This window comes from Neodiprion virginianus, chromosome 2 (assembly GCF_021901495.1).
Source record: "Neodiprion virginianus isolate iyNeoVirg1 chromosome 2, iyNeoVirg1.1, whole genome shotgun sequence".
NCBI classification, from domain to species: Eukaryota; Metazoa; Arthropoda; class Insecta; order Hymenoptera; family Diprionidae; genus Neodiprion; species Neodiprion virginianus.
In genome coordinates, this window is record NC_060878.1 from 10,173,235 (window position 1) to 10,191,465 (window position 18,231).

Sequence of the window (18,231 nt, forward strand, 5' to 3'; positions counted from 1 at the left end):
TTAATGATATTAGTGGAAAATCGATGGATTATCATTCTTGGGGTATTTTTCATAAAAGATGTGTGATTTGGTTACCAAAATAAACCCGTAAAGAACGGAGAAAGTTAATCTAACCTGACAAGTTCAGCAGTTCGTAAGGTAGTAGTTGATAATTAACTCCACGCCGTTGACGTCAATTACCAAATCGGCAATAGACTTTTAGATTAGGTATACTCTGTGAAAAGAGGAACTTAATCGGTGAAAGTTGGCGCTGATCATTCTTCATGTGAGTAAAATTTTCTTTTTGTTTCTCAAATTTCCTACCGCAACTGATTAGCATAATTCAACAAATAAATAGCTAAATTATGTCTTAACGCCGGATATTGCAGACTTATTGGCTAAGAGTATTAATCGTGCACACGGCCTTTTCGGCAGCTGGTCATGCATTATGGGTAGGTTAATCACAGGGTCGTCAAAAACCTTGACGATTCTGTACAGTTGTGACCATCGCAACGACACTTGGCGCGTGCGACGAACGGATGATATAAGAAACTTTCGTATTCCGTGATTAAAATTCGTGAAACAATCGTTACGGAGGTCACAGAGCTTGACCTCAGTCTACGAGCGTGATCGTAACATTTTTTCCCGTCTTCTATTTACGGATATCAGTACCGTCGCGTTTTTATCGACAAAGTGTTTCACGGCACTCGGCATATGGGCGAGGCTCTCCAATATGGTACCGAAAAGAGAATGATCGTCTGATCGTTTTCAGTTGATTGTACGAATATCGAGGCTCAGAGCACTCCGGACAGGCTGTCAGGCTTTTGTTTTCACGTCACGTCAAGGTTATATTCTTGGATTAAAAAATTGGATAGGAATTTTTTTTCATCACTAAATGCAACGCTTTTCTTGCTGCGGATACCGAGAATTTTTCTTCGAAGAACCTTCTCGACAGTTGCAACTTGCCTAGTTTATAAGCGTAGCCGACTTCGGAAAAAAAAGTTACCAGGTACGGTAGGCAGACTGACGGATACGTAATGGATCGTGGCGGCGACGCCGTGAACCGGCCGATCTTAATAGGCGAGAGGTTATGGTTGACTGTCACTTGTCAAGCGGTCGATTCTAGGGAATTTATTTTTTTTCTTGCGAGCATGGATGTCAGCCAATCAAAATCAAGCAAGTTGAATTGCGAGCGCTACGAGCAGGTCCTTTCAAGAAAAACTCTAGGTATAATTGGTGATAACCTTCGAAAATTAAGTTTGGAACTTTTATTCGGTTACAGAATAACAGACTTACTCGTCGATATCGTAGATTCAAATTTTTGCAATGAAAACTCGTCAGGTTTGATCGTTTTTCCGATTTTGAAAAACGCACATCGGTTTCCGTTAACTGCGATTTTTTAAATCGAAACTTCGAATGGAAGTGCATTGATACACATTACGATACTAAATTAACCGGAGAACGAGTTAAGTAGGTCTCGGAGTCTGTCGTGTCCCGGTATAAGCGGTACAAAAGGTATCTTGTATCAGAATCTCACGCGAACAAAGCTGCCCGTCTGTACGAGAGTAACCTTTCTACAAGCGGGAATATCTCGTGGTACTGCACCTGCATGAACGCGCCTTTGCCTTTAGGCGGATATGGCGTTGCGTAATCGATTTATTACCCAACGTACGTCTCGTTATATTTTACCATAATAGTCATTTGTTTTTGAAAGTTGCCTTTAATACCGGCGTGCGAAACTACGTACTGTTGTTATAAACCCGTTGAATCGATCCTGTAACTTCCTTTTAAATTGTTGTATCAGAAACTCAATTCGCCGCATTCTCCACTGGTAATTGCTTTTTTCAACCGCATCCAACCGAACTTTCAAACTTGTTATTCTGTTTGGAGCAAAAAATTCGAGATTGTAAATATGTACGCAGAAAGTGTATAACAAACAAAAACCGAAAAAGATATTACGCAGTTTATAAGTTGTTCCAGCCTTTCAACGTGTGCTCGTGAATAACCGACTATGACAAATCACTACGGCCAATAGGTTACGAAAGTGCAGATTACAGCGTACCAGATGCTCGATATTGCAGGAGAGGGCTGTTTGCGTCAGTGATTATCATTAGTTTCTATCGGAAAAAAGCAACAATCAATTGAAACTTATTACCGTTAATAGCCAGTCGCTGGCTGCAGCGACTCCCACAAGGATGGATTATTTTTATGGAGGCATTTACACCGCTTTAGTTCAATAAATTCAAATAAAAAAACGCCAATCATCTTAATGGCTCTTGATTATTACAAACGTTTAACGATCAGCCCTCCCAAGAGGACGCGATAAGCACAAATGGGTTTATGCGACGCACCGTCAGCGGCAAAACATGTACAATGGCTTACTATAATGAACACCATACCCTGCGCTGCACTGTGTGAATTGTTGTTTCCATGAACTTTTGCGTATCCTGTTGAGATGAGAAGATAATTTCGCACGAAGGAATTGCGCAGTCTGCCAGGGTACACAGTTCTTTCAATACGGTGAAAAGGTGAGCTTTTGTCGTGGTATATCAGAGTCGACGTGGCCGCTGCACCTTCGAGCTCACTACATAGTCTAGAGAAGATCATTGGCGATATGGAAACTGAAGTTGGCAGGAGAAAAGGTGAGGCTAGACTGGCCCGAGGCCATGAAGTATAATGTAACAGGACAAAGGGATAACGTTATGGGTAGGTATCTGTATCTGCATGGGTCATCAGACTGATTGTGAGGCGACTTTTCTTCATCTAGTTCCATCACAGCGTTGATGCTTCTCCTGGATAACTTCGACCCAATAGTATCATTCGCTGGCAGTGCATTTCTTCGGACAGTTACTCAACTTATCCATTCGCATGCTCCCGGCCCCAATCTATCAGGCTCATCAGCAGCAGGATCGATTTATTTTGCGATACCATTGGATCGTGACGTTTTATGTGTACTCCTACTTTCGAGAATAAGCAGCTGTGTGTAACTGAAGAGGAAACATCGGTTGTATTCGCGTGATCACTCACCCTCCTAGAAATCGATGATGCTGTTGACGACGTTGATGAACTGCACAAAGGATCGACTTGAACGGGAAGTTGTATTGCTCGAGGGCGACACAGCTGAAAGCTTCGACAGATGGGGCATGACTCACTTATTATTCGCGGGAAATGAGGATAATCTCCGGCCTGGGAATAACTATCTTCGATTATACGATCGTGCTCCACGTCCGGGATTATTGGGGTCCTTACCAATTAACCCCGAACGTTCGAGTTTCTTTCGAACAACTTTAGCCACGAGATGAACCTAGGTCACGAGGCATTTGACGGATACAATAACGGATCGTTACTAGACTGTCCGTGAGAATAGGTGAACAGAAAGTCAACAATCATATTCTGGACGGTCGAAAACATTACTAATAACTATATTTCGATCTTGATCAGTGGTCACCTACACTACAAGAAACTAACAATAACGTACTGATCAAGTAATTGCTATAGGTGGGTGCGGTTGTGTCCGCACGTCAGTCTGATAAACATTTTAAAGAATGGGTGCGGCTAACAGCCGAATGATATGCCGAACATACAAGTGACGTATACACAGGATTAACCCTCTGGTGGGACATGAAGCGAATGGTGGATTTACGCCTGGCACCGTTAAAAAATGTTTAACTTCCAATCAGGAATCATGAATTCCTTGATGACTGTGCAGCATCGTCTTACTTTTAGGGCACAGCATGGTGGGGTCTTCCAACGAGTTTACCCTGTGCATGGCTAGAAGTGTTTTCATGTCAGAGTACCTTATTCAAGCTGGTTTGAGACGATAATGAGACAAGCGTGATCAATGCAGCTATCGCTAAGCATGTTTAAGCTTTGACGTTTGTCATTTATAACCAACTCCGTAATTAGGCTAAGGTATGCCAACTCTTTTGTCAGGGGTACTGGGTCCGTATGTTCTTTGCAGTTCATTTTATTGGTACAGTAAACAGTGAATCGAGCGTGACGTGACGTACCGTCGTCGTAGTGAGAAAAATACTAAAAAATCCTTGTCCGATGAACACGCTTCACCGAAACCTCGATAATTCTTCAGCTCTTCACTGAATGGTAATCCCTGACCACCCAGTAATACGGTGTTGTACGCGTACGCAGTTACGTCACTCGACTAATTTTTACATTCCGTGCATGTAGGTTTCACTCTCGGAAAAATAAGACGTATAACAATTGATCAGGTTCGTTAGGTCGAACCCGTTCCAAATTGCTTGGAGACCAAAATAGATCGTTGTATCTGTGCATTCAGAATCTTCTAACTGGATTTAACGACGAAACAAAAAGGACTACGACAGTTTGAACTCGTTCGACATCCTTTCGTGTTCTCAGTATGACGAAATGAACTACGTCCAATGTGCTTCGTTCAGACAGACTGCCTTCCGCCTGCTACATGTCTTGGATGCTCTGGCAGACTTTTCCCATTTCGGTAACGCATTACTTCGAAACCCAAACGTGGTTTATATTTGTTTGCGGGAAAAATACACGGGCCATAAGGTCGCAGTAAGAAAGCGATTCTAGCAGGGCTCGAAGCTTTCATAGCTCCCTTATGATAACGTCCTTTTCGGGAGACGGTGAAGGGTGTGTTGATACGGTAAGCACCGCGCCGAGAAATATGCGCACATATGGTGACACAGCTTGAATCCGGATCGAGGATGATTTAAGAAAGTGGTCGATCTCAACGTTGACGTCTGTATCTTCAAATATCTAACCCCACGTATCGCAAACGTGAAAAAGGACTTGTCAGCATGATTCTGCACGCGTTTCTGAACAAAAACACTCCATTTCTTTATTTTTTCCTAAAATAAAAATGCGTTGGAGTGTTTTTCTTCAGAATTATAGACAGAATCATGCTGTTAAGACTTTTTTCAGCTTTGCGATACTTGGAAAAAGATATATAATGAAGATATAGGCGTCAAAGATCGATCAGGCCATCCCCTTAAGGGGGTAGTCTCAGCGTTCAATGACATTTTTTTTTTTTTTTTTTTTTTTTATAGTAAAATTTATTTAAAAATGTACAATATTTTACACGTAAAAGAGAAAGTTGTAAAGTAACACAGAAAATTTATCTGTTTGTTTCTTATGGTAAATCTTGCCGGTGTGGCCGCTTGAAGTTACCCGACAAGTGTACTTTTTTTTACTTTCGAATGCTTTAAAGTTGAGATACCGTGTCAGCCAGATTCGAATAGAAGTAACTTCAGGCGACCAGACCTGCGAGATTTACCATAAAAAACGAACAAAAAATTTTTTTTTACATTATTTTACAACTTCCTCTGTTATGTTTAAAAAAAATTCGACAAAAATTATTAAAAAAAAGTCATTGAGATGTGATAGGCTACCCTCTTAACGGCATTATTCGGACCTGATGGTTTCCATACGCGTAGTACCGCTCAAGTCAGCGTTTACACAATCGGTGCAAGGTACTACGCCAATTCTTACACACACGGAGAAATACACAGCGAACCAAGTATCGGACGGTTTTGTGTACCAGCCGGCTATACTCTGAACCAGCTTCTCGTTCTGCGTTGAGGGAAAGTACAGTTAACTTCGCAAGAAGCAAGACTCGCATTCCAGTCAACCCGAGACTCTGTAAAGCCTCGTCCCGATTTGGGGGTTTTACCGATGATGTATCACAGCAGAGTCAACAGCAATGACCAATCATTCAATGAGCGAAACTATTGCTTGAATATTGACGAATTCATCTCAGGATGCTGTGGTATAAGTACGAAATTCGAATAGTTTCGTTCAAATTGCTTCGATCTCAGTTCCTTCAATTTTAATGAATAATTTATTTCATTTTCTTCGCAAAAGATTCATTTCTTACCGATTATTCATCAACCTCCTCAGTTGGTAAGAAAATTTTAAAAACGAAATCTGTCGCTTTGATGAGAATAAAATCATTGTCAAGCAATTTTTTAAAGATTCTTTGAGAAACAAAACGATCTTTCGGAATTCAAAAACCGGTAGTGCACCTTTTGGTATTGAAATTAGCAAAGTTTTTTTTTTTCTGAGATTCTACTCTCTCATCTTCAGCTACTCCTCTGAAACTGTTACTTCATAATTTTTGTTCAGGTAATATAATTTAATACTTAATAATAATACCTTTGTTCCGTCACGCTTCGACAAATCGGAATTCCTCAATTTTCTAAGTACAATTTCGATTGCTTTTCTCACTGCGGTATAACTCGAAGATTTTGAACGACTGTAAGTAATGCAGAGTCCAAAAGGAAGTTATACATCAGCGTAAGGAAAGACTCGTCTGGTTGGATTTCGGCCCTCGAAAATGCTGGTCGACTTGGTTTGAGGGGTAAAAATATAATGCAGACACGTGCTTTACGTGGTTTGTTTCGCGGGAGCTTTATGGACTATATGAGCCAAAAGAAGCACAAGATGAAGCGCGTTTGGAAATTAACTTACACGCATAGCTCGCTTCTTTTTTTTTTTTTTTTTTTTCGTTCCGTCTGCACCACCGTCTGGAACATTTTTCCTCCCCAGCGATGTTTGCACTCGCGTTGCACCCGCACCCATATGCAATTCGTGAACGAAATTCGTGAATCATGCGAACCGTTGTGTGTGTGTGTGTTTTTTTTTTTTTTTTTTTTTAGCAGTTCATTTTCATTCTTCCTCCTTTCGACTTTCTCTCCACTCTACAACGCGCAACTGCAACGACGAAGTGACAATTAAATACTCTCGTCCGTGACATTGCTGCATTTCCTGCAAATATTTTATTCAATTTCAACTCTCACGCTAGTGCAGGGAGTTTTGTTACTCATTGAAAATTTTTGGTTCAGACATTGTGGTCGATATGCAGATGCTGCAACGGTTTTGTTTCGTTCGTTCGTAATTCACGCTGGTAAATTCACATCAAATCAAGTTATGATTAATCGGCCATAATAATCGTTCGCATTGTTCGCACGATCAGATAGTGGTGATAAAAAATTTCCCTCTTGCATTTTGTCATGGCTCAATCATGGTCGATACTTTTACAATAATAAGACAATTTTCTTACATCAACAACGGTATGAGAAAAATTATGCATTCACGACGTCAAAAATTTATCGCACTACGTGCATATAAAATTACATTTGGAAAAATTCCTGCTAATTAGCTTATATTATAATATTTGACAATTATAATGGAAATGAAATAGCTACGACGGGATCTCAGGAGCTCCGAATGATATGATTTAAATATAGAACTGCATATACGAGAAGCAGTTCTCTCGATGAATGAATTCAACGCGGAGGATGGATTTCGAAGATCTTTGGTGGTCTCGGCGTACTTTTAGTTGTCATATATATATATATATACACCTACATACGCACACATATAAATATAATGCACTTGAAATGCTCGAACCGCCTTTCTCGATTCCTCTAGACCCTGCGGACTATGCGGTGCATTTACTCGTTATATGCACTATATCCCACACACGCCTTACGTATACACATATGTATGCATATACGTATAGAGGAATAGAATGCGGGTTCCACGGACAAGGCACAGCTGTCAGTCGGACGCTCGTAACCGTAAGGAATCTTTAAAAATAATCTCGAAAATGCACAAGCAATAATGGAAACAGAGTCTCACCTGAACTGTTGAGAGCTTTACTCCGTTGAAATCTCTGTAATATATATATATATGTGTGTGTGTGTGTGTGTGTGTGTGTGTGTACGAGATAAATATTAAAATTTATTCTGAAAAATTTGATACGTAATGTATGCATCGAAGAAAAAAAAGAAAATGATGAAAATGAACAATTTCACCGAACTCTTGGGAGAAATTAATTTTGAAACAAAAAAATTGCGCTCATTCAGATATGACAATTCTTCAAGGTAAACGATTCGTTCAAATTTTCTCAGTATAACGTTTAATAGACACCTTATTTTATTTTAAAGAAAAATATATATCGTAGATAATTTAAATTCGTTCCGCGATCGACTTGGAAATCTCATGATGATCGAATCATTTGACTGAGAAATTGCAATTTATTCATCAGCGTACAATATGCCGTCAATAATTGTCGTGATGACGAAAAAACTGAGGCGAGTTACGGAAATTCTTGGACCCTGATCTGATGAGCGTGGAATTATTTTCTCTGGCTGAAGAATCTGTGGTAAGATTAACTGGTTCTCATGATTTATATCCTTGAAAATTGAATCGATTATCGATGAACTGTGAATATTTGTAACGCTAATTGTTTTTTTTTTTTTTTGCAAATTCCTTACCGCAGTGATGCTTTCAAATCTAATGCGACGTATCGATGTAAAGGTACTACAATATTGCGCAAAAAAATAAATATATATATATATATATATAGTATATTTGGCTAGTCCAAAGATATTTATTTATTTTTTTTCTTTAGTAGAAAGACGCTGTACTTGTGAAGAAAAAAAGAAACACTGACTATTACACTAATAGTAATTTATAATTAATGATTTTTTAAATGAAAAATCAAATTTGGAAAGTACTCCGACAAATTCTCTTTCCGTCTATATAGTACGAAATCATTGATAAACTGTGATGAATATTCATCCTGCATGTACGATTCAGAGCAAAAGACAAGAAAATTAATATCGCAAGGACAAATTCTAATTACAGGAAACGATTGAAGAAAAAAAAAAAAAATAATAGCTTTAGAAACCAAATTATAGTCTACAGGATTTGGAATCAAATAATTTCATTTAAAAGCTGCGAAAAATTATTCTTTCGATGATGACAAGACAATAAATACCGCAAAGATGAATTCTAAATACAGAATATGATGGAACGGAAAGTAAATAAATAAAAAAAAAAAAAAAACCAATAACTTCAGCAACTAAATAATATTTTACAGGATTAGGAATCAAGTAATTTCATTCAAAATCTGCGAGAAATTATTCTTTCGAATATGAAATGACAATAAATATCGCAAGGATAAATTCTTCGACTACAGAAAATGATAAAACAAAAAAAATATTAACTTTAGAAACTAAATAAGATCCTATGGGATTAGGAATCGAATAGTATTATTCAAAAAGTGCGAGAAATTATTTTTTCGAATACGATCAACTTGTGTTTAAATTTTACTTCCGAAATATTTATTCCTGAAAATCCTTGGGTCCTGTTCGCTTATCGAAGCCACTCGGAGGAAGCGTCTTCGACTTCGTCGTGACCGTAACACCTGGATCACGTTATCAGAGGGAGCGTGTTCAGTGCGGCTGTCAGTCGACGCGAGACCGTCGAAGAGTGCGGACAAGAATCTACGGGTGCTCGAGTTTTCGGTGGAGTGTTAGCTGGCAGCTTGAACGCGAAATAATTCCGCAAGCAGCGGTGTGAAATTGCGTATCATACGTAATTATCCACTCATTGTATTGCGGCAGAATTATCAAAGTCGTTGCGTTTTTCCGTAGTATAAAACGCGTGAAACATACCGCAACGCGATCGATAACCGTGCACCAATTCGACGGCGTGCGAACATTACTGAAAAATCTTGGCCTGATATTTTTTTAGCCAATATTTGTACGTGTAACGTGTCTTGTGTATGCGGACTGTGCGAAGGTGCGTGAAAACGAAAAAGACGTTGTTACAATCCGGAAACGATAATTTTTTCTACGTTTGTTTTCTTTTTTTTATTTTTTTATTTTCTTCTTAGTTGCACAATTAGTTATAACGAATTCAGTTTTCGCTCGTTTTTACGAAGCTGTCGAAACGCTGTGGTCGAAATAATTGTAGGAAGTATAGTTGAGAGAAGAAGGAGAAGACGAAGGAGACAAACAAGTTACTTTAACGCTTCATGACACTGATTTTACTTTAAACTTGAAACTTGTGTCTACGGAGCAAATTTTCAATTCTATTATAACACGGGACGAAGAAACACTGCCCAAAGTCACATTCGATCGCGCTTTGGTACACAATACGAGTATTCTGGTCACCTTCGACAGGAAAACATCAAGTGGTACGGAATTCGAGTGGACAGAGTGTAAATGAAAGTTGATAAATTGAGACGAAAGCTGAGAGAAGCGATGCGGCTGTTGAATGTTGACAAATTTTAACCAACACCGGCATACGGTAGAAAAAACGTGACTTTAGTGGAGGTTAAAAATTCAGTGAACGTCACTGTTCGACTCTCGGGGTCGTAAAAAGCGCAGGAATTTTCAACCGGGGATAACAATAAAAGTATAAAAAGATTATTGCCGGAGGTCTCGAACTCTTTTTCGATAAAATAAAGAAGGAGAGAAAAAAAAAATATACAAACCACGGTGCAGAAAAAGCTAGTTGTGCGGGAAAGCTCGCAAGCTTCTGGCACCGCGAGGTATCGATTGCCGGCGTCTCACGAGCTTCAAGAGGATGGTCTCTTTCGAATAGAGCGTAAAACGGGCGCTGAGGGTGACTTAGGGGAAGCCACCACCATAGGAAAATCGATACGAGCTTGATCCACGCTATTCGAAGGGCGCCATGACGTCCAAGGCTGGCAGATCCTACTCAGTGAGGTGGGTCTTTAAGGGTGAATGAGAGAATGAGGTGAAAAAAAACAAAAAAACAAAAAAAAACTTGAATGAACGAAGGTTTAAGCTCAGCTTTCTATCTCGAAAATTTCCATGTTGTAAGCTGTTAAAAATTATTATTGGATTTGTTACACTTTTACTGTACGGAAGAACTGTCAAATTGCGAAATCAGGCTGCAAATTTGCAAATTCGTTGCAGCGACTTTGAATTCACTTAATTGTTTAGTAGACTTATTGAATTTGGTACGAATAAAGGTTTCAATACGGTGTAGGAAGTTCTGTGCAGAAATTTTTATCAGTGTAGCCTTATTGCTACTTCGTGTAACACCGAAAACACCGGAGTAACAAGTTTCGGCTAGAAACATCGAATCTTGATAGTTTTTACGATTTTATTTTCGTCATATGGGATCCGCCATCGTGGATTTAGAAATTATCAAATTCTGACTTCGGATTCGTGATCAGCGACTCCAGAAACCCCGAGTAATAAAGTTCAGGGCAGAATTTTTGGTTGAAAAATGTGCGACTGAAAGGGTTTTAAAAAAACTTGTATTTGAATAACAGAATTTACTCGAAGCTGCAGGAAAAGGGAGACATATCACGTTTTTTGTTAAAATATACTTCGTAAAATGCATGATTCACTCTAAAAACAGTGAAAACTATTTTGTGCAGATTAAAATCTGCTACATTTACAGCAAAAAATATACTTTGCATAAGTATTATTTACCAAAAACCAACATGTGTCCTTCTTTTCCTGCAGTTTTCAGTAAAATCTTCTCTTCTCATTCTTTCCGTTAACCGCATGAAGTTGAGTACAATTTAAAAACAAAAATCTCCGTTATTCAGGAACAAAATTCAAATACTAAATTCTAACCATAAAAACTCAGCTATTATTAACAACGTATGGAAAAAAAAAATTAATTATTATTGTTGCATATTTATTTAACACACACAGTCTAAGGAGAATGTATTTGCGATTAAAATGAGCTTATTTTCAATCAAAATCAGACAATCAATTTGGATTTTTCCCTGGCAAAATGATAGAATAATATCGTTTCTTTGTAAACTTGCCGACGTAACGAGGTATGTGAGTTTGGAATTAAACGATAAAAGAAAAAAAAAAAATCCCACTTCACGGGGTTCTTTTTTGATTATATCTAATAACTAGATTAGCTTACTCTCTAAATTTTGTTGAGTGAAAACCAAGTCATGCTGACAAGAATGAGATTTTACCCAAGAAACTTTGCAGTGCTTTCCAATTATCTGAATCTTTTTTTCTACAAATTGATTGGAGAAAAGCGAGTGATTTGATTGGAAAAAAGATTTAAAGAGTTCTCTGATTTTCCAAACATTATTTCTAGATTTTCCGTAGTAAAATCACACTCGTGTCGGAGTGACTCAATTTTCACTCGACAAAATTCAAAGAGTAAGTGAAACTTTCCAAGCCTTTGTTGTATCGCGTTTTTTCATTATCTGAGCAAACGGCACGCGCGGTTATCACCGAAATACTTTTTACCCGTCTGGAATTTAACTACGAAACCGGGTTGAATCTTCTCAAAATTTTACCGAATCCGAATGAAGCCTCAATTCAGGCTCCGGATTTCATCCGCAATCCGCCAAGCTTTAAGAGATCTTTCGAGACGAGATTTGCCGCTGCGTTGCGGTGCAGGAAACGAGCGGAACGGTGCAGAGGAGATGAGGATTAGAGGAAACGGTGGTTTTAAGTATAGCGCTATGGTTTTTAGGCTGCTCGACCGAGACAGTAAGGAATTCCTGGAAGCTCGGGTACCTTACACTCACTTCCATCCGTTAATACCTTTAACGAAAAACTTATCACTAAAACCTAGAAGAGTTATCGAACAATATTTTCTTCCTTACTAAACTTGGAGTTTTGTGTAAAATCATTTCGAACATATATATATATAAATGATTCTTGTTTTGTTGTTTAGAAAACTGTATGTTAACGAGCTTGGAGATTATGCACTTTTCAATTATTCATTTGCTGTCTGAAATTTGTCAGAAACTGTGAAGTATAGAATTATTCATTCGTTCGTTCATTTACGCAACGGCAATGGCAGTGCTTGGAATTATTTAGTTATTCATTCGACGATTTGTTTTTTCAAAGATTCTTGATACGTTGTTTTAGACCTTCGTAACTTGTGGAGGTTAAAAATCAGTACGAGGTTTAAAATTTATCGCAACACTTAGATGTTCACTTCAAAGTACACCTTGTGACTAATTAAATAAGCAATATTGTAAAGTAAACTTTCGTCAAACTGACCATCACTTTTCAAACATTTATTATTATTGTTGTTATTATTATTATTTTGTTTTCATTCAGTTTCTTTCATTTCATTCAATTTCTATAAAAATCAATCTGTCTCAGTTTCCTGTGTACGTTGAATAAAAGAGACTGCAAATTATCCGTTGCAAATAACCCTTGACGAATATCTTGGAACATAATCTTAGAGTATCGGATTTCTGCACCTGCAATTGTCACTCGGATTATAAATGAACGCGACGTAAAAATGATACGCTTTCGTAAAATTGCATGACAATAAAAATAACATCAGCAGCTGTCTCCTGGTTAGATAACGGAGAAAATTTGTTCCGGAAGACGAAACTCACGACACTTGTACACACACACATATATGTATATATGTATATATATATTATAGAGTCTCGACTTTATTAGCGGAAATATTTTACAGCTTCGAAACTTCACTTAAATATTCAATTATGTCGCCAATTTGTTAACTAATCGAACTGTTTATGGGTATTTATTTGACTTTGGATTTACTTTTTTGCTTTATAACGTTTAATTGTTATTTTTTTATATTAACGATATATAATTTACTGCATCTGATCAATTTTATTGTACTGAAATTCGGATTGCGTTTTAATTTCCTTCCAACATCTTCGAGGTCGAAAGTGGAAACGTATAGAAAATGAATGAAAATCTATTTTACCATCCACAAGTATTTATAAGTAGAGTCTGGCGCCTAGTGCGGTAAGAAAACAAAATGAGTCTATTCTTTTCCTCAGGAGAATTAATGAGGCGAAAATACCGCATTTATCGTCTTATTTCATCTAAATGCGTATACGAATAGATTAGAATTAGAAACTCTGTCTTTCTTTGACTCGAAACAACTCATTTTTGGGTCGAGAAGAAAAGGAGTAAGAAGAATTATAAAACAGAAGAAATAAAATGCTTTAGATCCAAAATCAACGTCTGGATAGAACCGTTTCTCTGGGAATAACGCAACGATTTTATAAATTTTCAACCTACTTGTCACATTTTCTTATTTTTTCTAAACTAACAACAGATCTCGTTAAATACGTTTTTCCTTCCTTCGCAATTACGGTTCAAGTAATTTGTATATTCGCTTATCAAAAGCAATAATTATGGCCGCGTATTTTACTTATTTATTTATTTATTTCATATCTCGGTACCGCAAACTTCACGCAGCGTATATTTCCGCACGATAAACAATAAGAAACGAAACCGTAACTCGTTGAAAAATTGATAAAAAATAAAAATAACGTAACACGGTTCGAGTACCAAATTCGACCGGTGATAAAACAAGACGCGACTGAATTTCATGACAGAATTTTACTCCTAACGTTCGTAAAAATACGTCTGTAATGCACTTCGGCGTCCTGACAGGAGAAAAAACTACAGATTACGTGGAAGAGCCTCGTTTCCCGGAAGCTGACTAAAGATAACCGCGTTAAGGTCAGCCTGGGTGCTGCGATACGTTTTATCTTATTGAAAAAAAAAAGAGAGAAAAAAAAAAATAAAGAAACGAAACGCTCGTGAAAACCTGAAATCGAAGATAACACGAATCAACACAAAATTTTACCTAGACTTCAAAGTATTAGATTTCAATTCTTTAGTTCGTAATTAGACGAAAAAAAAATATATAGCATTAAAAAGTTTGCTTTTGTATTTAGGAGACCGATTGAACGATATTTTTCAAAATCTGTGGTTTTAATTATCAATTAAAGATGAAACCATTTAAATAAACATTTTTATTATTTTTATTAAGTTTTACTATCAAAATAAGTTACAAAAAAGTAGAAAATAATTTAAAAGTGCACGCTTTTACTTTTTCCTTTATGTTCGTAAGTACTTTCTCTCAATAAACCCCAAATATAGTCTCCGATCATGTTTTCATTGTATTGGCCTTGACAACGTTGTTCGAAGCTCAAAATGTCCCGATGAAAACGTTCTCCTTGCTCTTCTAAATATGCTCCCATGTTGGTTTTAAATTTATCTAAATGAGCATGCAGCATATGTACTTTTAATGAGAACATTTTCAGTTATTCTGGATTTCTACAAAACACCTGATCGTTGTTTATCACTCGAGTGCCATCTAGAAGTACTGTTTGAATGTTAAAACCCAACTCTGATCGCGGGGTATTTTTTAATGTATTTAAAATAATTAATATTTAAAAAAATAATCAAAAATGAGTATTTTTACTATAACTATTACAAAAGCAAACTTTGTACCAAAAAAAGGTATTTTCTTTTCGTTTTTGTTCATAATTAACCGGAAAATCATAAAATAAACTTTAGGACGAAGAACAAAAATTTTTTTGTAGAGCCGTGTAATACACGATACTAGAGCAGTACGTGCTTAGTCGGAAGAAATGGATATCGAACACCAGAATAAGTATTTCTATAAATACTCTGCATAGAATGCATGCATCATAGATACCGCAGGCCATACATTTCAGGATATAATACGATCTTTGCATCGAGTTGAAAAAATTTTATCCCTCCCGATTTTAGAAACTTGACAGCAATCTTGTACACCTGGTGTGATTCGATCGGGAAAATAGTTCGTCATGGTGCGTAAAAACGATCAATCAATCCGACTTGACCGAGTCGTTTGAAAAAGTGCAACGCCATGAAATGCAATGCAAAAAAAAAAAAAAAAATGGCAGAAACTTTTTTCGCGTGATAAAAATAAAAAAAAGAAGAAAAAGAAGAAAAAGAAGAAAAACAAAAAGGGAATATACCCAATTTTCGTCCGTCATAGACGAAATCGTCAACATTCACGCGATGATCGTCGTTAGGTATACAATCCTCGGGCAAGATTTCCAACCTATTCACACAGAGTCGCGCACACGGCGCAGTTACGCAACCGCGCAATGTGGCGGAGCCTTGAACTTGACCAAGGTGTTCGCCTACCTGTACAATACCTGTGAGGTAAACCATCGCATCGTGTACGATATAGGTGTGTGTGTGTTTTTTATTTTTTTTTTTATTTTTTTATTTTCTTTTTTTTTCAAATTATTGTTTTGTTTTTTTTTTTTAATTTTTTCAATCCAATCTATTTCGCACCGATTTCCGTCTATCTTGAACTGCGACCACCAACTATCGGTCCTAGTTCGACTCGTCTTGTACACGTCGCCTGCTTAGAAATTAATACCTTATACGCATATACGTGTATACCTGTATATGTATATTATTACGCGTTGCGTTTCGTGCGATCGGGTTACTCTCAGGCACACATCGTCGTCCATCTTTCGATCCGGGTGACGCGGTCATGTTGTATAATATGTGAGTGAAAACAAAAAAAACAAAAAAAAAACACTAGTTATCCAGTCATAGGTACGAAAAAGTTACTGGAATACAGAAACTCATGAAAAAAAAATACCGATCGAGGTGAATTTTTTTTTTACACTCACCACACTTCGATGTATGTAATTTTCAGGTACCCACTTTTGTATTTATACACATATGTGAGAATGATAATTGAAAAAAAAAATGTATACACATATTTACATGTTGTACGTATAATGTTATATATGTGTATGGTATCTACAACAGTATATGAATGTTGAAAACGTCGAAATGACGTGAGAATGTAAAAAGAAAAAAATTTCAGCCCAATCGGTAATTTTTTTTCAGCATCTGCATTCCAGTAACTTTTTTTTGTACCTATGACCGGTGTCTTTTTTCTTCTTTTAATTAAAAATACGATCTTTGACATTTGTACATACATTTGTAATGCTTATGAACTTTGGAAGGTCCACAGATTGTAAAATAATAAACTCGGAGTTTCTCGGAATTGTTCGTTTTTTTTTTTTTGTTTTTTTTTTTTTTTTTTTTTTGATTGTACGCATAACTTAATTTTTTTCTACGCTCAATATTTATAAAAAAACATTCGATATATATATAATTGACGTATAATTTTGTCTCATCAATCACGTTTGAGATCCCAAAATATCGGTAGAAAAAATTGTCAAGTTTCGGCAACTACGTTGGGCAATGTCTTTAAAATTCCAGTTGCTGAAAAATTTCTCAACATCGAAACTTTGTCACAAATAATCGAAACTTAATTAACATTGACAAAATTTCCTTACGCTCCACTCGTACACGATACAATATCTAATGTATTCGCGTATGCGTTACAAACAGGTTATCAGCTATAGATATTGCATAAATTTGCAACGAGAGATATACTAATAAAATTTTTTTTTTTTTTCTCTCTTTCTCATTCACACGTTAATTCCACTCACCTGAAAGTGATCGAACTGCATCTACTGTTACACACGTCACGTCTATCTTGCCATGCAGGCCAAAACTATATCCGTCTATAATTCTATCCCGCAAAATGCGTGCCAATCCGATTGCGTAGAACTATTATATAAATTTGCTCTCTTGTCCCATATTATATATACATATATATATATATATATATATATATATACACAACTTCTAGACCATAATCGATGCCGTGTCGATAACTCTTTGCTCCACATTCGTATTCGCTGAGGTTGAAGTCCCTTCACAAAAATTTTCAAGAGCGAAAAAGTACAAAAAGTTGGTATCGATAGGCCAAATATGAGGATTGCGGTGATTTTGAGAAAATAGAAATTGTCTGGAGAGTAAGCTGAATATTGTGAGGTACCAGTTACTAGCTACATTTTTTTGCAATTGCGAAAATTGTCCGCTTATATGACAGGTGGGTAACGGATGTGCCAATATCCGTCTTCTTTGTTACCAACAGATATGTATAAGCCTAATTATGAGACACATTGTGACAAAACGTGAAATGGAACGTACAGAATCGTCTGAGTCACGTTTCGGGTTGGATTTCAAAGCGCGGTTACAATCCCCGCTCTGCATAAACGCGTAGAAAAATAATACAGATGAACAATTAGCAATCTCTTTGAGAAATTTAACAATGTGTTGACTTTGATCCGGATTGCGAGTGCGAAAAAGAAATCATGTGCCTCGGCTCCGAAACAAACCCGAAGCAGGGCTTTTGTGCGTATAATGATCGCCGTGCACTGAGAAAAATCTCATTTGTTACAGTAACGAGAAAAATTTAGTAAAATAGGTATCGTTAAAAAACTGTTTAAATATTGTCGGAATTACGAAAAACGAGAGACGTCTAACGATTTTGCGCTATTGTCGATCCTTTTTTGGTTATTGCAACGCAAAATCAGTTTCTGAGGTTTACTCTACTTTTTTAGTCAAACAAGGCTTTGACGTCAATTTATCGTTGCACAGGCGTTAAATTTTCGCAACGGTTACAAGAAAATATAGCAACAGTGAATCGTAATGAGAAAGAATAGTAACGGATACTAGACTTTCCGGTAACAGTTAAAAAACTAATTTTCATTTTCTACCTAGAACTAGATTTTTCGATCGTAGTAAAAAATGAAAATAGTCAAGGACTGAGCCGTAAGCGGAAATAAAAATTTCTCAC

At 36.9% G+C, this 18,231-nt stretch overlaps 1 protein-coding gene across 4 annotated transcripts in view; it reads left to right on the forward strand.

Annotated features, from left to right (window-relative positions):
- The window catches only part of LOC124298928 (secreted protein PRY1-like), a 56,343-nt gene that overhangs the window by 13,147 nt on the left and 24,965 nt on the right, over positions 1-18,231 (forward strand). The window contains exon 1 of one of the 4 annotated variants that reach the window (XM_046751606.1): positions 9,656-10,493. The exons of the other annotated variants lie outside the window; for them this stretch is intronic. Coding sequence (XP_046607562.1) covers positions 10,459-10,493 — 35 coding nt within the window. The 5' untranslated portion in view covers positions 9,656-10,458. Of the gene's footprint in view, positions 1-9,655; positions 10,494-18,231 lie in introns of those variants that run through there. 4 annotated transcript variants of the gene reach the window in all.